Genomic DNA, 23,848 nt, shown 5'->3' with positions numbered 1-23,848 from the left:
CAAAACACTGTCAAAAACAAGAAGATAACCATCAAACCGTTTGATAAAGGACGGGGGTCAGCAATTTTAAACACTGATGATTACATAAGAGAATGTCAACTTAACGATCAACAATACTACACAAAGTTGGCAACAGATGACACAAAAAATACAATAGAATCATACCGGTACACAATCTCATAACAGTAATGTACAATGAAAAACACATTGACCATCACACATATGAATATTTGAATCCAGTCGATAGAAATATAAGAACGCTTTGGTACCTTCTACCGAAAATACACAAAGTGCCGCCGTACTATGTTCGTAGTACGGCAAATCATAAGTGGATGCTCCAGTCCAACATTTCACATATCAGAATTCATTGACCATTTTCTCAAACAAATCGTCAAGAAAGAACCAACATACATCAAAGACAACAGACTTTATACGGAAAATCGAGACAATCAAAGTTCCGGCCAAAGCGACACCAGTAACACTGGATGTAATTTCAATGTACACGAATACACCACATGATGAGGTAATTGAATCAATCGGCAGAGCATTAAATCAGGAAAGATCATCAAACAGTTACATAATCAAGCAACCACCAACGAAACACATGATAGCTCTGCTAGAAGTAATCTTAAAAAAAACAACACATTCGAATTCAACGATGAATTCTACTGGTAAATATGGGGATGCTCGATGGGGTCCCCGTCTTCTCCAAAAATAGCAGATATTACATTTCATGAGACAGAAACGAGAATAATACAGAAACACAAACAACAAATATCGACCTGGCTGAGGTTCAGGGACGATGTTTTTCTGATTTTCATCGGAACACAACACGAACTCAATGAATTAATATCAAACATCAACAAAATGCATCCTACTTTCAATTTTCGGTTGAAAGCTCCTCACAAGAAATGAAACATATTTAGACCTATCTACAAAGGTCGTCGATACAACAAAGAGAATATTCTTGACATCAACACATACACAAAGCCAATAGATACATTTCAATTCATACAAAGAAACTTATGCCATCCGGCAGCAACATTCAAAGGTCTGATCAATGGTGAATCATTACGATACATCAGAACATGTAAGAACGAAATCGATTTTACACAAAAAGTCACACAAGTTAGTGAAAAATTACAAGACCGACAATACAAAAAAATGAAATAGAAAAAATTATCAGAGAGACAGATCATAAAACAGAAAAAGACTGATTGAACAACAAAAAGAAAGAAATAACGCCACCAACAATACCAACATATAGCCCGTTCATAGAAACGACAAAAATCAAGCAAGCCCTGACAGAAAACTGGAGTGAACTTGAAAAGACGAAACACTAAAAAAAACTGTTCCAAAACCAACCTATAATCGCATATATTTATTAGAAGGAACAGAAATATAGGTGACACACTTATAAGCGCCAGACTTCACAAAAACTACAATAGCTCAAACTTTGGGTCACACGAACCTAGACAAACACAACGAGATCAAACTGTAGACATTCTAGCTCCCCTACTTGTGAACAACAAACGTAAGTGGAACAAAATATTACCAAATTAAAAAATCTAACAATAAATCAATTGTGCTCACCAATCAAAAATGAATTTTAAGTGGCTGATGAAGAAAACTGTATTTTCGAAACGTAGCGCCAAAGGATCGTAGTGTCACAGCAATCTCTCCGCGCCAGTGCGGATTAACACAAGACACGTAGATTAGGGGTACGTCTCGCCATGGCTAAGCAACATTTTACATAAAAAAGCCAAACATGATATACACTTATATTATACACAATATCATTCACAAAACGCAAATAACCCAAATGTGAACGATGTGTGGAGTTGCTTTCCCTTTACTACCAATACAATTTAATTCCCATGTGATCTGTACACCTTCCAGGAGACTTAAAACCCCCTCTCCCTTTGCTCGACTCTCCCCCGCTGGCACACTTTGTCAATTCAGGCGCGGCTGTTTATCTACAATTTGGGTGAAATAAACAGCATTTGGGAAACTGGTAATTTTACAATTACCAGCTAGTATTGAACCTCATGTTGAGTTTCACAACTATGGTGACAACCAGTGTACCCTGGTAACACAATATCAACACACTAGATATAACTAGACTTCAAACAAGGTTGACTGTGTTTGATATAAATAAACCGCCAACTTTTTATAGGACGAATGTTCTAAACAATGCGTAAGTTCAGCCGGTGGCTTTTCATGTGAAATAGGGAATAGGATATTGGCAAATTAACAGCCAAAAACAAAATGGATACATATTCTGTATTAGTTATACTGAGATTGCTTTCAATATATTTCACACCATATATGTTAGCATCTTGCAAAATTAGACCAGTATTGATTATAAGTTGAACTGTGTTTGTGTACCATTGTTAAACCCTGAACTTCAGACTTGTGTGCCTATTTTATTAAGAACTACAATTGGAAATGCCCTAAAAATGTTGGAAATTAGAAGAGAATGTACAATTTATAAGAAAATAAAAAAAATATTGTCCAAATCGGACTGATATCGCGCAATATGTGGTCATAAGTGTTGATTCCATTATACCGGGGTGGCCATTTTGGATTTATGCAAATTAGGCATTGTTCCACTCCTTGTTTATTTATTTATTTATTTACTTATTTACTTATTATTTATTTATTTATTTAACATTACAGACGTTTGCACCTTATAAAATCATGAAACAAGTATTGATTAGAAGACATAGTGTGTGAGAATACCATTGTTTTACAATTATGTTCCTATTTTGTAAATAAAAACAATGGAATTTTTGTAAACATCTCTAAAATATGATGACAATGTACAAGGTACATGGAAATAAAAAAAAATTACCAAAATCGGACCAATATTGGGCAGTAAGTGGCCAAAAGCATTGAACCTATAATACCGGGGCGGCCATTTTGGATTTATGCAAATTAGGCACTTTTCCACTCCTTGGATTTTGGAAGACTTTTGATATGTTTTTCTATGGATTTTTCTGAGGTGAGTAGTGAAAAAATAAATTCTGTTGCAATTTGTGGTGGGTCATTTCATATTTTGACTGGACTACTAGGTTTGGTGCAAGTCCTCCTCCCTTAAGAACTAAACTTAGGAATACAGTCTTGTCTATTATTATAAAGAAAACCAACTGGTAGATGTTATTTTATTCATTGCCGGACACAGAATGCGCAAACCATGTGGAGATGGTTCTAAAAATGTCAATCCATCCTGATATATTTTAAACAAATGTATCATACAGTGTTAATAGAGGTACTTTCCCTTATTTTGCAATAGGTTATGTCATTACTGGGGTCATCAGTTGCAGCCATTTCACGAGGTACAATTAAGGTATCATATTCGTTTGTGGCTTCGTGGTTTTGAGGTTTTTGATTTTTTGTTACTGAAAAATCCAGATTGCAATTTTGACGCATGCAAAACAGTTGGAGTATACAATGATGCAGACTCATCTGTGCAGACATACTATACTCTTGTAGCTAAATACTTTGTACTGCACGGGAGAATTATTTCTCTATCCAGAGCTTTCGACAACTATCCAGCCGTCTTTATAAATGGTGTTGATTAGCACCACTGCACATGCGTGATCTTAAAATATAATCCCAGATTCGAGGAAGTTGATACCGTCCGCCATCCCGATTCAGCATTTGTTTATGTGTTCTTATGTATATCGCTTCCTTAATACCTCTCTTAAACCAATCTGGCTCCCGATCCGAGATTTTCACATTTTCTACCATGAAATTATGACCCGGGGAATTATTGTGAATATGTTTAGAAACCTCTGAAGTGACGCAGCTTGGACGCCGATGTTCTTTCACTCAGGCTTGCAAGGATCGTTCTGTTTCTCCGATATAGTCCATTTTGCATTCATTATCTCCACAACCCTCACATCGGATGTGATAAATAGGACCACATACGTCTTTCGATGGTGTGGGATCCTTCGGAGATATAAGTAGTTGTCTGATGATGTTAAAGGGCTTAGCGTGTAACTGCACACCATATATTCTGAAAGTGTGCTGCAATATTTCTGTTAGGTTTTTGATGTATGGAGCAGTTACATGCACCTTCTTTTGATTTCCATTCCCCTGTACTGAGTTAGGGTGGGCCTTCTTTATGGTACGGGTTGCCTGCTTAATTGCCCAGGATGGATAACCACAGTGATGAAGGGCATTGTTGATATGGGTTTTTTCCTCCAACCTATCATTGGGATCGCTGAAGATGAGATCTGCTCGGTGATTGAGGGTTCTGACTACCCCCATTTTATGAACCAGAGGGTGATTTGAGGTGAAATGTAAATATTGGTCAGTGTGTGTTGATTTCCTAAATACCTTGGTTATTTATCTGGCCATCTGCGCGCCTGATCGTCTCAACATCCAAGAACGCCAATGCGTTATCGTGCAGTACAAAGTATTTAGCTACAAGAGTTGGAGTATAGCCCATCCTTCCTTTATCAAGGAATTTTGTTTTTAGTGCATCTCAGCTTTTATGATGTACAGCCCCTTAAATTGTCGTCCATTGTGGACGTGTACAAGACGGATCCAACATGGTCTATCTGTAGCAAATGGTACTCTTTGGACTATCAAATTGACAAAGATCTATGCTTATATTTATTCCCAGAATCAAAAGCAAAACAAATACAAACAAACACTTTGTGACAAAACATTGAGAAAAGGGGGAAAAGGAGAAAGAAAAATAGTTGTCTAGCAACTAGTCAAGTCCATCTCCTTATACAAAAGAAAACAAATATATTCTTAATAATATTCTGGGCAAAACTGTTCACTATACTCAATACATTAAATTAAATGTAATACAGAAACGTAATCGTTACAAATAAATCAAATTATATTAATATAAAACTTACCAAAAGATTTCTGCTTCAGGTATGATCGTTACAAATAAAGATATCAATTGGTAACAGAAGAGAAAGAAAAATAACCTGGAAATAACATCACAATTTTCGAGAGAAAAAGAAAAAACTATCACCGAAGATAAAGTTAACTTAGAATGAACATGAAAACAATGCATGACTGGCTAATTTGATGACTGGAGATACATTTTATATTGCCGTTTAAATTGATGTCTATTTTTTATGTCTCTTATACTGCAAGGGATGCTGTTCCACAACTTCGTTGCAGCATACTTAACTGTAAATTGACCTGCTTTGTGTCTGACTTTTGGTATGGCTAAGTCTTTCCGAACATTTTGCCTTGTACTGTACACATGTGTGATAGGGGTAAAAAAGTCTAAAAAGGTATCTGGTAGCCTAAAATTCAAAGCATCGTGTACGAAAAGTGCGAGTTGTAATTTATGTTGTTTGAAAATGTCAAGTATACCTAGTTTCTTGAAAAGTGGTGCAGAGTGTGCTGTCCAAGTACTAAAGGTCATGATGCGGACTAGCTTCTTTTGAATTAAAAAAATGTCATTCAAGTATGTGGGACATGTGTTTCCCCATACCTCTAGACCATACATAATGTGAGGAAGGACAAAGGCATTATATAATAGTACAAGGGTAGACTGTGGCACAGTATGGCGTAGTTTCAAAAACACACCTGTCAGTTTGCTAATTTTCGTTCGTACATGTGTAATATGGTGTTTCCAAGAGAGATTACTGTCCACAATTACCCCTACAAATGACGCACAATCAACTTTATCGATTATTTGATCCTTCAAAACGAGGGACCCATTACATGACAGGTTTTTTCTTCTACTTTTTATAATTGTGAAGTTCGTTTTTGTGGAGTTTATGGTCAGTTTGTTAGCATCACACCAGTTAGTCACATTTGCTAAATTTCCATTAACATCGGTTAAATTAATGAGATTGGACTTGTGTCTAATTGTGTGGAAGAGATTTGAATCGTCTGCATACAGTCTGAAATCAAAATTGTCAGACGACTTGGGGATATCATTTATGTAAATGAGAAAAAGAGTTGGCCCTAAAATCGAACCTTGGGGAACACCGCAATTTATATTCATATTATGAGACTGTACACCGTTGATGCTAACAAACTGACTCCTGGAAGACAAATAACTTTGAATCCATTGACGAGGTAAACCTCTGACACCGAAATACTCTAATTTGGAGAGCAAAATATTGTGATTTATAGTGTCAAGGCTTTTGAGAAGTCTATAAATAAACCTAAGGTGGGATTTCCTTTGTCAATTTCATCAAGGAGATACTGGGATAGGCTGATTAGTGAAAGTTTAGTACTATAACGTGTACGGAAACCATACTGGTGATCATATATTATGTTATGTTTATCAAGAAAATACAGAATCTGTTTATTAACGATTTTTCTAAAACTTTACTAAAAACTGGAAGAATTGAAATAGGTCTGTAATTTCCCAAATCTTCCACATGACCCTTTTTGTAAATAGGCAAAACCTTAGCTATTTTTAACTCGTCAGGAAACTGTCCCCGCGAGAAAGACAAATTTATGATATGACATAACGGCAATGAAATTTCGTTCATGGCATCTTTTACAAATCTAACATTAATATTGTCATGACCAGTTGCCTTCCAATATCAAGTGAAGCAATCTTTGCTTTTGATTCTGTGCTGGAGAATAACATGAGGTTATTGCGAAAATACCGCAAAGGATACACGAGGACATTGGCGCAGCGTATCGCGGAGGGCGAGTGCATCCTTTGCCGTTTTTTCGTAATTACCTTATTATTTATTTATTGTTTTTAGTTTGTCAAAAATCTAACATTTTACTTTACCCATACAGTTAACTAAAGATGGCGGCCATTTTGAATTTCCGATAACGGTAAATGTTATGTAAGTTTTTTTTGGTTTTATTTTGTTTTGTTTTTTTTCTATCGAAGACTTCATTGGCATTTCTGTAAGCATGTTAACAACGTCAAACTCGTTTACATCTTAAATGTTCTTACGTGTTGATAAAGACACTTGTTTCTTTTTAAAAGTAGTACACGAGAACGGAGAAGAAAAAAAGTTACTTCAACATCTGTTTGCCACTTTTACAGAATAAGTAATTTGTACTGAAAACAAGCGACCTAGCGGCCGATATAGCCTCCGCTGTGTTATGTAAAGAACAATTATTTTGGACACATGTGTAGATGAAGAAGGTGGAAATCTTTGATAGCTCATTTCAGTGGCCGGACAAAAAATGGCACAAATAGCTGCAAAAATACACAATGAAAGATTTCATTATAATTTGAACATATCACATTAAGTTCGTCTCTGACATCTGACAAGTAGTTTTTTTTGACCAAAAATGGCAAAAATTTCCCCCAAAATACAAACTTGTAGATTTCATCATAATAACAATATATCACATTTTGCTCATACCTATAAACCTATATACCAAATATCAAAGCTATGGGAGAAGCGGTTTAGATGAAACAAATTTTTGACCAAAAATGACCAAAATGCCTTAATAATGCAAATTTTCATATTTATGCACAATTTGAAGAAATCTGAAATAGATCATCCCTAGAGACCTATGTACCAAATATCTAAGCTATCTGACCTGTACTTTTGAAGAAGAAGATTTTTAAAGATTTTTGACCAAACATGACAAAAATTGCATTAAAAATACAAAAATGCAAATTTCACCACGATTTGAACAAATCTGATTGAAGTTACCCTAAGTAAACTGAATATCAAATTTTAAAGTAATCAGACTTGCGGTTTCAGATAAGAAGATTTTTTACCAAAAACAGCAAAAAATACCCCAAAATACAAATATGCAAATTTCACCACGATTTGAACAAACTTAGTCTTAGGTTAGGTCACCCCAAGTGAACAGCATATCAAATTTTAGAGCAATCGGACTTGCGCTTTCAGAGAAGAAGGCAAGTGTTGACGGATGACGGACGATGGACGGACGGACGGACGGACGGACGGACGACGACGACGACGACGACGACGACGACGGACGACGACGGAAAATAAGCCAATTTGATAAGCTCCGCGTCGCTGACCGCGGACCTAAAAAACTGAAACGCATTGTCAAAAAACCCCCAAAAACATAGTTTTACCTAGCTTGCAAAATTAACCGAAAAAAGGTGCTGAAGTCAACTTCAACCTGATCAAGCACTACACACGTACGTACAGAACGCGCACGAGACTTGTTCTGGCACTCGTCCAATGGGTCCCTTGAAACCGTTCAACAGTGAACGCGCAGATACAGCTACAGGGGATGGGGCGTCGGTACAGACGTTCCGTACGGCTTTTTTAGCGCTCGAAAAATTCTATTGTTCTCGATGGTAGATCTATAATAATGCAAATGATTGTATGTAGGCTTCAATCATAATTCCAAAATATTCAGCACAAGAGAATAGGTCTGACTTTAATCTAGATGATTATGTTCATTTTACTATTATTAAACAAAGTGGCTGCAGCTGGTTGTTTCATTTGATGTGTGCTAACTTTTGTGGGTGTTGGAAAGTACTTGTATTTAATAGCACACACAGGTTGTCGCCAAATGTCGCCGCAAGCTGCTCATGGATAAACATGCATCGCTTAAATACAATAAGACAAAATTCCGATAGCAGCTGTCATGACTTCTGTCAAGAGTCACTGTCGTAGCGCACAGTATATTCGGTAGCAGGGCTAAGGCAGCTACCTGACTTATGGTAAGCGAGGTTGAGAACATCTGTAAGGAAGAAGACTGACTTGCTTAAACCTATTTTGGCGAAAACCTATCTACTTGAAACTTAACAGTGAACTGTCACATTCAATTCAAATGACACAGGTCCTTTGCGCAGCTTCAAGAGGCCATTGGCTCAGCCCTATTGTGGTATCATTTCAAAGAATGAGATATCATGGATGCACGAAAGGCTAAGCCACATATATATCAGTGATCGGTTTCTATTACTTTCGGAAGTTCAAAATGTACCTTTTGGTGGTTTATCTTCCAATGCCTCCGCACCATGATCCAGAAGCAATTTCACCATATAAAAGTCATTATTTACACTGGCAGTATCAAGAGCTGTGGTTTCAATTCCATCAAGTCTGCCTTTTAAATTAATGTCTACCTGTAAGAAAAGGACACAATAAGAAGCAAATACTATTCTATTTCATATGAATCAGCGCAAACAATAGGTACAGATATGCTTCAAATATCTTGTCAAACATCAGGGCATGTGTAGATTCCCATGCCTAGAACTGTTTGGCATTAATCCTTATAATGAAAGCTTATTTGACCACGATGAATCAAGATGAACGATTTCTGCTTGCTTCTGGCAGATTTTGGAGGTAATTTCTTCTTTTTCGTGTGGAGTGAGTGCGTTTAATTATTTTTTAGAGAGAGGAGTAATCTTTGTATGGAGTGAGCGCGTTGTGGTAGGCGTCGGGGTAGGTTTTGGTAAAAAAACTTTTGGTACAAATAGTGTCGAGTCGGACCTTTTTGCTATTACCATATTTAGTTGACGTGTGCTTCTTCCTCGTCGAACTAGACAATTGTATTCTTTGTCTATCCCATCCAAAAAGGCTCTTTCGATGTACACCAGCAACATGATAAGCATAGACGATAACCCAAGACAAGATTCAGTGACTGCTGTAGTAGCAGGGATGTTTTCTGAAGCAACAACATTAGGGGGTTGCAAGCACATCATGATAGACGCTGCCGTGGCAATAAAGAAGTTGAGCTGCGGAATCAACGAACGTTTATTATTTCTGACAGCAGCGACGATACTTCTCCGGACTCATACGTATCAGGAGAAATGCATTTTTTTTTCACCCATCACGTTTTCTGAATGGTACCTTGTTGTTGAAAATCCTTCGTCTGAGCTTCAAGATATCCGTGGCTCTTATAGTCGATTTCATAACTAGTGCCGAACACCGTTCTTCAATTAGTTAAACAAGATCATTTTAATCTTAAAATGTTAAACCTACAATTGATAAATTCGTAAAAGATATTGAATGATAATTTAGAAAATTTCAAACAAAATTTGCAGAGCAGAATTTTTAAAATGTTGTTCGAATATTAGGCGACTGATGCCGTATATTGTGGGTTCGAACCCGATTGAAAACTAACCGTATTGACAAAATAACAACCCTTTCTGCGTGGTAGCCGTGGCTTAGTGTAATATGTCGCGACGTCTCACTTGCACGTCCAGTCATTTGATATACTGCTTTTCACTCAAATTGATGTTATAATACGTACCAACTAAATACCCTGTCTAAAATATCCCTGGTTTCCACTTGATTCGCACTGAAACATCCGAACGAGAAATGCTATTATCCATTAGGGAGCTGTCATTATTTACGCCCTGGGGGTCGAAGGAATGTGAGGGGGTCACTCAAAAAGTGAAAAAATTAAAGGTGGTAATCAAAATGTGGAGAGGAAGAAGGGGTACTCAATTTTTAATGCGAAATAAATTGAAACACCTCTCTGATGACCGATTGCACCATTCGACACATTAATTTCTCAAAACGTTCGATGCGAGAGGGGGGTCCCCTTTGAGGTATTCTAACAGTTTAACTAGTAAATGACAAATCAAAAACACATCTCCGTTTGCACCAGACTGCACCATTGCCTACATCAATTTCTCAAATTTTTCACAGGATCTAGGACAAAACTTAACTGTTGTGAATTTATCCTTTACTATCAAAGAAACATATATTTTCATTGACTTCAGTTTAATAACCATTTTGACATTTAACTGTACCGTATTTAGGCTTTTCATTAGAAGCTGGCAGCTGGAGATATGACACAAGAAGGTCACAGATTTTCCATTCCTGCATATTCTTTGGTCTTCAGTCTCTGACAAACTGAGAACTGTTTTTTAACAAAATGTATAGTCATTGTCTCGCTTTTCAATATTGTGACTCAAACACTGATACTGCAAACGTTGTAGTAAAAATATCAGTGTTCAATGTAACTTTCAAACAATTGAAACACGTCTCAGGTGGCACCTTTACACACATCAATTTATCAAAATTTTCGATACGAGAGGGGAACCCCTCTCTTGCTCTTCCCCTAGGGTGTTCTAACAATTTTACTCAATAAAAAATTAAAAATACCTCTCAGTTTGCACCAGACTGCACCATGGCACACATAAATTTCTCAAAATTTCCCATGCAAAAGAGGACAGCCCCCTCTGACTCTGTCGTTTTCCCCAACCGCTTTTTTTCTCCCCATGTACTTTCAAATCCTGCCCATGCAGTCAGATATCTTAGTGAAAAACCTGTCATGATACCTATCCAAATTAAACAATACTATATGGTTGGATACTGACTATATCGTGAGCTTTTTATCTGTATTTCGTTGTTACTTTGAATTTCATTTTGTTGGTTTCACCTTTTTCAACCATCATGAGATATCCGACGATAACCTAGCAGGGTACATCAGGGTTTAAAAGGTCAATTTACAAATACATGTATTGGTATTTAAGTTTTCTAAGTTGGGGAGGGGGTCAGTCAACATTTCTGAGTTAGAGAGAGGGATTACTCAAATTCATCATGGTTGGCAAGGGGGTTACTCGAAATTTCAGAGTTTTGGATGAAATTCTTTCGACCCCCCAGGCCGTAAATAATGACGGCTCCCTAAGACCAGTTTCGGTGTGCTCGAAGTTAACCTCGACATGCACCGTTGAGCGTGGTCAACTCAGCTGTAACCCAGCTATGACTGCATAACAAAATCCAGTTGGCAAATACGTCATGACATATCAAGCAGAAACAGTTTTTTTTCTTGTTTATCTCCTCCCATATTTTTAGTGAATAGTTGAGTGCTCTGATATAAGCTGTTCAACATTTAGAAAAAGCTGTAACCATTGTTCATTCTCAAAATGTGGATCGCCTATCTTTTGAATCATCTTTCTTATGTAGCAAGCCACATTAGTTCAATTCTTCGTACTGTGTAAACCACATCCAATGACTAATCTTCGCTATTTGCCTGATTCAGGATTTAATGTCCGTAATTCTGTACCTTTGGTGCAAAAAACGTTGTAATTTGCCATTTTATTTCATCATGATTTTGTTTGGAGAAACTACCTTGAGATTTATGAGATTTTGATGTAATCGGTTTCTAATGTATGTGTTATTTTGACCATGAAGATTGAAATGACTACATTATAACACTACTTACGCATGACATGGACAGCATTTTCTCAACCTCTGCATAGTCACTGTTTTGAACGAGAGTCAGAAATCTTTCATCCTCTTCAGGCGTAACTTGTTCATAATTTTCTGTTTTCTTCCCGAGTTGCACCAATGGACTGCCATATTTGAGAGCAATAATAACCACAATGTTTGTAATTTTGTAATCTTTTTGACAATGACAAACTGACTTGTGCTTTGTTTATCTAATTCAATGTTATACACAGGGAGGGACAAAGGACATATCATAAAAAATGGCATCCCATCAAATAATATAACGAAAGGAGTTATTTATTACAATATCTAAGAAGTCATTTACGTATTGGTTAAACAAAAGTAGCCAAATTAGTAAGCCCTGAAGCACACCTGACATGACATCACATGGTGATGACATGTGACCATTAACACTACTAATTGTGATCTATTTCGGAGGTACAATTAAAGGTACACTGTCACCTTTTCTAATTTTGCCACAGTTACCATGGAAAGAAAAAATCTAACCAATCACAGATTTTAAGCGGGTGGCCGCTTTTTAAAAACGCGCACTCACATTGGCATTTTGAATACCGAGTAACGCCCTTTTGACCATATATGGGCATATTTAGATTACAGGTAACTGTATACCTTTAAGGCAGGAGATAACATTGCCGGTAATATGCGCTCAGTCTATGTGACTGTAAAGTATGTGACAAAGTGTCGACAGCTTTACTAAAATCTGTATATATGCTATAAATATTTAATTCTTATCAATAAAATCTGTAATAAAATCAACATAACTTACTAAAATTGATTGAGTGGGTCGATCTTTCATAAGGCCATGCTTTAATTCTATAAAGTATTGGTGGATATAAGCTGATTTCTAAAAAGGTTTAGAGACTAATGGTGGGAGAGATATTTGACGAAGTCAGCTACCTTTGATTTGTCACCTCATTCGAAATCTGGTGTGGTATACAGAAAGTATATGAAGACGAGTCGTTTTTGTTTATCTGTACCATATTGATGTCAGATGTACTTTTATAGCTAACGCGATATTGTTGTGATGATTCAAGACAGGGAGTACGGAATGCAACGATACGAGTCAGTGATGCCATCCGGGATATAATCAGTGTAAGGAATCTCTTATCGATACCTCTAATCGTGAAAATATCTGAAACATATGTTATATTGATGTGTTCACTAAAATAACAAAATCTGCACTAAAATTTACGAGACTAAAAATATAATATCCATTTAAAAAATCAAACAAAATAAGAAAGTAGTCATTACAGGGGATCTATGAACTAAATTTGGTATGTAGGTAAAAGAGATAAATATCTTGCTGCCGATCAATAAGATTAATCATTAACTAAACTGTAAAGATCTGTTAAATCTAAATATTTAAGGTGTAAATTTGTACAACTGAATCACACATCATTCATAAAAGCCCAACGAAGTTTCCATTGTCCTTATGATTCCCCTTGCAAATACCTTTTTCCTATAAAACATGAAATCTGATGAAAGCTTTGATCTGACGCGACAAATTTTCTGTTGAGTTTTGTGACTCTGCCATAAATTGTAAAGAGTTATAAGCTTTGATCAATGTTTTACTATTCACGTTCACTTACTTCCTATGTTGGATTCATGCGACTTTGTATCATCAGTGCTAGTGAGAAAGATGGTTTGTTACTAGCTAAATTGATGATGGAGACAACTTCGTACTCTGAATCATATTGCTGTTAATATATACTTACGGCATTGATGTTCCTGTGAACTCCATGGAAGTAGTATTTGGAATATCTGTTGAAAACAAATATTGCCGTAACTGTACATTTATACATTTTGCTAAATATCCATACATGAATCATTAACCTGTGTTCTCTCAGAGAATTATTCTTTGATTCACTGCACCAAATTTGTGTTTTCTTCTCTGGAATTTAAAATAGTACTCTGTAACTGTACATCTTGGTCGAGGTGATAGATTTTGAATATAATATACATTATTATTACTATTATTGTTAAAATATCTTTAAAACAACGCACTACACATACGTGACAGTGCGCTGTACAGAACACAGAAAAGAACATGCAAATTTTCAAAATACTTGATGCAAGGGTCAGCAGCACGCGAGCAGTCCTGCGGTGAAGAAAATGTACCGCAAAGCATAAACAAATCACTGACAATACAGGTTAAACGCATAGGTTTTCAAACCGCGTTTAAAAGACTCAATATTTCTTGCAGTACGAATCTCTACAGGCAACATATTCCACAACGATGGCGTGCACACCGGAAAGGCCGATACTAACAAGACGTCAGCAAGCTGAAGAATGATTATGAAAACTGACCAAAGCTGATCTAAGAACAGATAGTAAGTGTATTTTACGTGGCAGCAATGCTAATCTGTAAGCAGTGCCAAAAATGTATCATTTATGCAAGAATTTGCATAGTTGTCCAGAAAATCGTTATTTTGAGATCAAATGCGGATAACTTACAGCTTTAACCCCATTACAGTGCCTAGCCTCTAAGTGACTGTCTGCACTTAGTGAAAGATTTTGATATGCGAACAAACAAAATCTTGTTCAAAAGGGCTACAAAAGCCCGCACTCAGTGAAAGCCATTTATATGCAGACAAACAAAAACATGTATTACGGATAAGTGTTTTCAATAAGCTCATTGGTTGAAACATGCCAGTGACCCACAGTCAAAGGACTTTCATATACCGGCACTGCATCGTGCTTGCCGTGTTCAAACATGCCGGATCCCTGAGTTGTTAATGGGCACTCATTTCCCAAATGTACCAAGGTAAGAACTGAGGTGGAAAATGAAAAGCCAGATGTGATGGAATCAGTATATGGTCAGACGAGGCCCTGTTTGTTATGAAATTCGTGTATTTTCACGATACTCAAGTAGTGAAGAAAACATTAAATTCATGAGTAACGAAGGAACTGATGGCAAAAACCAAGAACTAGGTGATTTTAAAGACCCGAAAGCTGTTATATTCTAGACGTACAATGAATTATGGGAAATGTTTAAAGCTCGTATGCAATAGTCGTAAGTACAAAATAGATCTAAAGTCCGAGACTGAAGAAGAAAAGGAACGATGGGTAATCTTACAAACTGGCGTACAACAAAGATACTGACACACTGGCATATGTGAGGTCAGAAGTCACCAAGGTCACATGACATTTTGTCAAATACAATTACAACCATAATTATTCCTTGGTCGCATACCTTACATTGTTCAATTTACACTACTCCTCTCGGACTCTTGTATAGGCCAGATTCATAAGGCCATATTTTGCTGAAGAGGTATAGGGCAAGTCAAAGGTTATTGAAAAATGTGAAAAATAATGCTTTAAAAATCCTCTTCTAAAAAGTAACATGCTTCTGGCCTTGAAATGTGGCATGAAAGAACCTTGCCATATAGTCTACAAATATTGTAAACAAAACTTTGATTGATGAATTTTTATGCAAATGAATGGATTTAAAAGTTTCAATTTTTAAAGATTAAAATGGACTTTTTGGCAAAAGCCGATATGGCTGCCAAACCACATGACAGATCCAAATCATATTAGCAAACTTGAAAACACCTACACTAACGATGATACGAGATAAATTTCAGTACAATCGGTGAATTTATTCTGGAGAAGAAGATTTTTAAACATTAAATTGGTATTTTTTTTAGAATAACCACGTGACCGATCAAATCGATTTTAGCAAACTTGAAACTACCAACACTAACTAAGGATGATACTAGTAAAATTTCAGTTCAATCGGCGCGACGGTTGTGGTGTAGAAGTTTTAAAGATTAAAATGATATTTTTCGAAAATCCAATATGGCCGCCAAATCACGTGACCGATCGAAATGATTTTAGCATACTTGAAAATACTAACACTAAGGATGATACGGGTAAAATTTCAGTTCAATGGGTGCGTTGGTTCTGGAGAAGAAGATTTTTAAAGATTAAATTGCGATATTTGTAAAATATTACAGTATTATTGCTGATTGTGCACTATACAGACTATACAAGCGTGTTCGTGCTGAACCTATGACTGATGATCATCGTCATTTCATACATCTTCCATTCACTAACAAAGGAATTGATGCCATTAATATCAGCAATATACTTCACAACAAAAAGGTTACATCAACTATACCTGTATACTTTAAGAACCAGTCTGTACCTATTCTGTCATATCAGTACACCAAGACAATCTCCAATAAAATATTCAATTACAATAAGGCATTGCGGAACTTAAATATTGATGAATTCCTTCAAACGCCAGCATCTTGTGACTGCTCTACATCTCCCTTCAAATATACTCCAGTTGGCCATGTCATCACTGGTGATCTGAACTTGATTGAACATCACCACCTTCGTAAGATATTATCTTGTGGACCCAAGTTCAGAGAACCTCGCAGGATCAACTGGAACCATAATTTTAAGATCATTATGGACTCTGTTGAAGAATATGCCAGGAAATGGGCTAAAAGGGAGGATGTAGAGTTGGACACACTGTCAGAATGGGTCAAATCTGTGAGGAAAATAGTGCGTGGCCGTAATGGTCGACTAAAATCACATGTTTGCAGAAGACCCTATTCTGTATTTAAAGATCCTGATGCTGTTAAGTGTTTGAATGATATCCATGACAAATATGTTGTCGTCTCTGCTGATAAAGCTGCCAATAACATTGTATTTGTCTGTAAGAAGTATTATTTTGAATGTCTTATAGACGAACTTGGTGTAACTAAGACCTCCACCAACTCCACTTACAGACAATCAATAATCAACAAATCTGAAATTTTGGCAAACCATAAGTCATTCATGGATAATTTTAATATTACAACAAAGGATGACCATAATAAGTTGCCTAGCTTATACTGGATACCAAAGCTCCACAAAACACCTTACAAAGCTAGGTTTATCGCAGGATCTTCAAAATGTTCAACAACAGAGTTATCGAAGATACTGACTTCTGTTCTTTGTACTGTTAAACGGGGACTTCAAACATACTCTGATGTTGTCTTTTCTCGGAGTGGTATAAATCAAATGTGGATATTAAAAAATTCGAAGGAACTCTTGGAAAATTTGAAATCAAGATCTGTTTCAAAAATAACATCTATTAAAACTTTCGATTTTTCCACATTGTATACCACAATACCACATGATAAATTGAAAGAACGCTTGAAAAACATCATCAACCAAGCATTTTTCTACAAAAACGGCTCACGCCGTTACAAATATGTAGTATTAGGGTATAATTCTACATATTTTGTTTAAAATGTTACTAACGCTAAAGTGTTTTATACCGAGAAAGACATTATCAGTATGCTTGATTTCCTCATTGACAACATATTTGTAGAATTTGGAGGACACATTTTCCAACAGTGTATAGGAATTCCTATGGGCACTAACTGTGCTCCCTTGCTTGCCGACTTATTTCTGTTCTCATACGAGGCAGAATTTATCAAGAACCTTGTCAGACAGAAAAAGGTCTCTGTAGCTAGAACTTTCAACCTAACATATAGATACATAGACGATGTTATTTCAATGAATAACTCTGAATTCAGTAAATATCTCGCTATGATTTATCCTCCAGAATTGGAGATTAAAGAAACTACAGAAACGGCCTCTTCTGCTTCATATCTGGACATTTTACTTGAATTTGACTCTAATGGTCACCTTTCTACTAGGCTATATGACAAGAGAGATGATTTCAACTTTAGTATAATCAATTTTCCACACCTCATAAGTAGTATTCCACTCTCACCAGCTTATGGGGTATACATTTCCCAGCTTATTCGATATGCACGAGCATGCAGTTCATATGGTGATTTTGTAGAGAGACGTGGCCATCTCTCTTACAAACTGTTAAATCAAGGTTACACCAGAGCAAGACTTGTCTCTACATTCAAACGCTTTTTTTGCAGGTATCGCAAGCTGGTAGATAAATACGATATCTCTCTTCGACAAATGATTGCTGATGGCATCGTTGACGTTGGGCCTTAGTTAGTGACCACTACCTATCTGACTTACAGATTGATATATGGCGGGTGCCACATGTGGGGCAGAATGCGCTTACTATTTTCGAAACACCTGACATCACTCCTTGGTCTTCTGGCCAGAGGTCCATATATCTTTCTTTCATGAATATGACTTTGTTTATGTACCGTCTATTTACTGTCTGTTTTGTGCTGTTTTGTGTCTATGTTTACAACTATTGTCTTGCGAATTCTGACCTAATGTCTTTGGAGTATGGATTGTTATGATTGCGATTATTCAATATTGCAGCCGAATCACGTGACCAATTCAAATCCATTTTGCAAACTTGACATGACATGAGTAACATTCCAGCTCAATTTGTTTTAGTTCTGGAGAAGACTTTTTAAGATAAAATTAAGGTTTTTGCATTATTCAATATGGCTGCCAAATCACGTGACCGATCCAAATACCTTTTGCAAACTTGAAAGAGATCTCTCTAAGGATGACATGAGTAAATTTCAGCTGAATCTGTGCGTTAGTTCTGGAGCAGATTGGTATTTTTCGAAAATCCAATATGGCTGCCAACTCACATGACCGATCCAAATGTCTTTTGCAAACTTGGAAACGATCATTCTAAGGATGACATGAGTAAATTTCAGCTCAATTTGTGTATTAGTTCTGTAGAATAAGATTTTTAAAGAATACATTGTATTTTTCGAAAATCCAATATGGTGGCTAAATCACGTGACCGATCCTAATGTCTTTTGCAAACTTGAAAGAGATTACTCTAAGGATGACATGAGTAAAATTTCAGCTTTATCGGTGTATCGGTTCTGGAGAAGATTTTTGAAGATTAAATTGGTATTTTTCGAAAATCCAATATTGCGGCCAAAGTCATGTGACCGCACGCAATTTTATTTGCAAATTTTGAAGACCTTAGGTCATGGTTGCTATATAAATGAATAATAATATTTGTGCAAAGAATAGAAGCGATGGTCGAAAACGTGCAGGACGTGTTGGGGGAAGTAAGCTTCCCAGTGGCCTCCCCCTCTGAAAGGAGAAAAGGAGGAGGACCCATACCGACCAGAGCAATGATGTGCTTGGCAAGCCTTTCACTCTAAAGGCCATCTAGAAAGTGAAGCTCGGGCGCACGATAAAACACTACACCATCTACCAGACAGCAATCAACACCCGTGTGTGTGAGAACATCATAAAGAACCTCGTTTCTTTGACTAGTAAGGGTCTGGGCTGCTTATTGCCGATCGACAGCATGGAGGGGGGCTTTCCGAAGATCTGAACACTGATTTCCTTGTCAGAAGTGAGATGAATAAGCTGGGAGGGGGGGAGCTTGGCTTACACTTGGTGGCATGTTCTCGCTGTGGTCAGTGTAGGGCTGATCACGGCCAAATACGTCGACATCAAAAAAGAGGGCCAAAAGAATTGGGGTACCTACATAGACGGAGATGGCTTTGCCTGGGAGAACGGAATCAGTGGAGGCCACTGATCCTTCTGCAGTGCAGAAACACCAGCAGCGGAGCCTGCAGACACAGCAAAAATGAAGAATTTTACACTTCTGAAGAAAGAGAAGAGCCCTTGTCGAATGGAATGGGGAAGAAGTTGGCCTAGATCAGTTGGCAGAAAAAGCAAGAGAAAGCAAAGAAAGCGACCCACAGGGTTGCTGTGTTTCCAACGGAGAGTGGTCCTGAGGTACCACAGGCCACACGCTCTCATACTTGGTACAATGTTTGTAACATTCATTTAGGGATAGCCGGGGTTGCTTTGACAACCCTAGGCTTGTACTACATCAAAATGTAAGCACACCTGTCATCTGCCCCATCTGCCGGCCGTGACACAGGCAGCGGGCCACAGGGGCCCTCCTCCTCCTTCTTCTCCTCTTGCTCCTGTCGCATGGCATTCACTTTACAAAGTGGAATAATTTATAGATGCGACCCTTCATATTTTAGATTTACATATTTATGGCGCAATGGACACCAGTTTGTACAAAGGGGCTTTGCTGGCAGGGTCGTCCGTTGTCTACTCTATTGGCGCAGAAAAATTACTGATGACAGAGATCGGCAACCCTGGTAAACCCATCTTAAACAAAGTCCTCATACTGTGGGGAGCTGTGGCAGTGGCTGTTGCACGAAAGACATGCTTGAGCAGAAAACGATTATTCTGAAAGATCTCACTCTTTGAGCGCAAATAATTGCAGTGGATGAAGCGGATTGAAAACTGAAAAAGACAGACACAGAGCCAAGAACTAGAGGCCAAGAGAGAGAGCTATCTTTGACGGGTGAGGACTTGCATCTCTTTATGCAAAAGATTGGGGTGTGGCCCCTCTTATGGCTGATGAACCCAAGTTTCAAGAATACTACAGGCTGAGCACTGGACAGAAAAATGTGAATTGATCTATGTCGCGGCAGGCCTTGTCGGCAGCCTCGTGGTATTTCTCCTTTGATTGGGACAAGCCACTTGCTGCTGGACTTGCCGCTGACTTACTGTTTGACTTGCCATATTTCTCTGTCTCTCAAGAGCAAGAAACTCGCAGTCTGTTGTATGTGAGACGAAGTACTTGCTGCTGGACTTGCCATATTTCTCTATGTCTCTCAAGCACAAGACCCTTGCAGACAGTTGTGTGAGACTGTCAAGCCATTTTTGGGGGGGCGCTTGACAGCAAGTATAACTGCTTGAATGTCGTGCAAGTAAGTGTCAAAATGGCAGACAGTAAGCAGACAGCAAAGTTGCTACAGCCCCCATGGCTACTTGAAAGGGTTCGCAGCCATCAAGAAACTGGCTTAAGCTGCTAAGGTCCCTGAAGATGTGGTCCTGCGTGTTTACTTTGGCAAGCCATCTGGCAGACCTATTTGTCAACTCCACAGCACATTCCACGGCCAAAATTCGATGTTGGCGCGCCAAACGAGGTCCACAATGCTGACTGACCACCTCTTTCTGCAACACGATAAGGTGGGCAAGTGCACCTACAAGTACGCTGTTACTGCCGTTGATTTTGCTTCCCACTTCAACTCCGGTCAGCCCCTGACCACCAAAGAGGCCAAAGAGGTCGCCTTGGCCATCTCTCACATCTGTAGATGCGGCTTCCCATTGCATTGGCCCAAACTGCGTCAGGTAGATCCAGGGCATGAGTTTATGGGCCCAGTTTCTCAGCTGCTTTCAAAGCAAGATGTTTCAGTCAGGCGTGGGCACATGAACGTCGACCAGAACCAAGGGATTGTAGAACGATTCAATCGAATCTTGGCTGAGCAGCTCTTCGGACACCAGTAGCCCAGCTGCCAGCTGTTGTTGTGGCCCTGAACTCGGAAGCCATTTGGTTGACCAGCGAAAAGCCTTCTGACGCCATATCTGACATCATCCCCTTGTCCTTCACAAGCAAAAGCTCCCTTCAGAGGTTGGCATCCATTATCTGTATCTGCCTGGTGAGCTGGAGGGCGGTAGTCGCCGAGCGACAGATCCAGTCTGGTCCTTGACCATTCACTGGCTTGGGCGCTCGGTGATCAAGCCTGACTCGCCTGTGCTTTACTTTTAACATGATGGGCCGCCAAGGGGGTTTGTCCACGAGGAACCCCTGGTAGTGCACCCGGACACCCAACTGCCGCTGGATGGGGTCCTCAGGCAATGAGGGCTGCTGCTCCCTGTTCCTGTTACAGTCAAGACAGGTCAACTGTATGTTGTCACTCTTGTGCCCCGGTCATGTCTAACCGGTCGACACCAAACTGCTTGGTATCCTTGGGCTGGTAAACTCAGAGGAGCTCAATGTTGCAGGAAACAAAACGGCTAATTCAGGCCTCCTTGCGATGCAGGGCGTGATCAACCTTCAGGTAAAACCTTCTCCCTGTGGCTTGGTCCTGGCACAGGTAGGCCATGAGCTTCTTTGAGATAGCCTTGCAGAGCTGCTGCTCAGTTGGGGGTCTGACCTTGGAATCCTCCTCCGGGGGACAGACTACCCATTCAAACTGGTGCAGGTGCTCCACCCGGGACATGGCCAGGTAGACAATGTTTGACCACTTGAGATAATTGTCGACAATCCAGACATTTTTGGGGTTCATGAATGGTGAGGCCCTGGCTGAAGTGGACTGTAAGAGCGTAACTGAGTCGCAAGTTGCCATTTTGGATGGCTGCTACCACTGCCCCTACGCTGGCATTCACGATGTTATTCAGAACCAGCTCTTCACTGCGGTCAGTGCCTGGGATGGTGACTATTATGTTTTGCTGCAGTCTGTCCTTCGGATGGTACAGGAGGGGCCTAGGGGAGTCTTGAAAGCAGTCCTTGTGGTGCTGGAATAGCAGCTGTTGCGCTCGTTTGTGAACTTTCTGTTTCGAGGTCAAGATAAGGTCACCAGGCCTCAACAGACCGATCCAACCCTTGGCAGCAGGTCAGTGCCTTTTGCATCTCTTGGCACTGGACTTTGTCAGGCTGGAGGCAGACACTCCATTTGAGGGCCCTGAGGGCCAAGTCTTTGGCTCGATGGTCGACCTTCACCTCCTTGTAGTAGTCAGCCTTACGATGCAGCTACTTATGTGGCATCTCACCAGCTATCAGCGGCGGCTGCCCCTGGTCGCCACAGCAGATAACTTGGACAATCCTGTGGTTGAGCCAGTCCTAGAAGGTCTCCAGAATCTGCAGGAACACAGTACAGACCTCATCCCAGATGACCAGGGCCTGGGGACTTCAACGTGCGGAGCCATTTCATTTATATTTCATTCTACTTCCGTGACATAACTTCCGGTCTGACACCAGTTTTATCTGACACTGTACAAGTTTTCTGACAGTATTTCTGAGCTGTTTGTGTAGGCATTTACTCAAACACGGAAGGGTTGTTTACAGTCTGCTGTCAGAACAGTGTGAAACACCATTATGTTCAAAGTCATATGCCCCAGTGATTAAAGGTATACAGTCACCTGTAATCTAAATATGCCCATATATGGTCAAGAGAGCATTCCTTGGTATTCAAAATGCCCATGTGAGGGCGCTGTTTTAAAAAAGCGGCCACCCGCTTAAAATCTTTGATTGGTTAGATTTTATCTTTCCATGGTAACTGTGGCAAAATTGGAACAGGTGACAGTATACCTTTAACACAATGGTTGTCACAGATGATTGATCGTTAAATGCCACTCGCAAACCCATTCTTGTAATTTAATCATCAATGCAGCTGTGTGTGTGTGTGTGTGTTTCAGGCGGCGAGCCAGGCAGTTGGAGACTGACCTTATTTTTACTGTGAGATCAGAAGGTCAGGTTAGTCATTGGAAGCCGTGTTTATGAGCAGTCACTTTATATTAAAACTCATTCGCCCGGCTCCCAATGTGCAGTTGCAAAAGTGCCTTCCCTCGGGCACTCTTATGTGTAGGGGCGATTTCCCGTGGCTGGGGACTTCAAAACACGGTTACAACGCACTCAAGGGGCTAAAAACCATTTTTGATGGGGCTGAGAGCCCCCGTTTGCCAAATCCCTTGGTCCATTCAACCTCCCTGCTGCTAATAATAATCTATTGACAACCTGGTCGGAAAAAACATTTTTGTCAATAACACAAAACGATATCCGCTGAAAGGAAAGTCTGGTAAAGCATAAAATGCGCCATAATAAAATAGAAAGGACACCATACCATAGGGAAAACTGATGGTTTTGTTGAAGTTCTTGGGCTTCCCCAAACCCTAAGCGGCAATCATGTTTCATGTTTATAAAGAGCGCTTTTATTGACGCATGACCAACGAAACCAAAAGTGTCTTCGGTATTTTATTTATGAGTGTAAAGTTTTATTTTTCAGGTACATAATTAGTCCTGTTCTCTATAT

General features: G+C 38.9%; 1 protein-coding gene across 1 annotated transcript in view; it reads right to left on the bottom strand.

Annotated features, from left to right (window-relative positions):
* LOC139117881 (short transient receptor potential channel 4-like) overlaps positions 1 to 19,951 on the bottom strand; it is a 33,988-nt gene extending 14,037 nt beyond the window's left edge. The window contains exons 1-5 of the mRNA XM_070681115.1: positions 19,863 to 19,951; positions 19,399 to 19,579; positions 13,811 to 13,881; positions 12,070 to 12,199; positions 8,878 to 9,016 (exon numbers count right to left, since the gene is read on the bottom strand). Of these exons, the coding sequence (XP_070537216.1) occupies positions 8,878 to 9,016; positions 12,070 to 12,199; positions 13,811 to 13,881; positions 19,399 to 19,579; positions 19,863 to 19,951 (610 nt within the window). The remainder of the gene's footprint in view (positions 1 to 8,877; positions 9,017 to 12,069; positions 12,200 to 13,810; positions 13,882 to 19,398; positions 19,580 to 19,862) is intronic.
* Positions 19,952 to 23,848: the final 3,897 nt, after the last annotated feature.

Source organism: Ptychodera flava, chromosome 18 (assembly GCF_041260155.1).
Source record: "Ptychodera flava strain L36383 chromosome 18, AS_Pfla_20210202, whole genome shotgun sequence".
Lineage (NCBI taxonomy): Eukaryota > Metazoa > Hemichordata > Enteropneusta > Ptychoderidae > Ptychodera > Ptychodera flava.
This window is presented reverse-complemented; position numbering and strand designations above follow the sequence as displayed.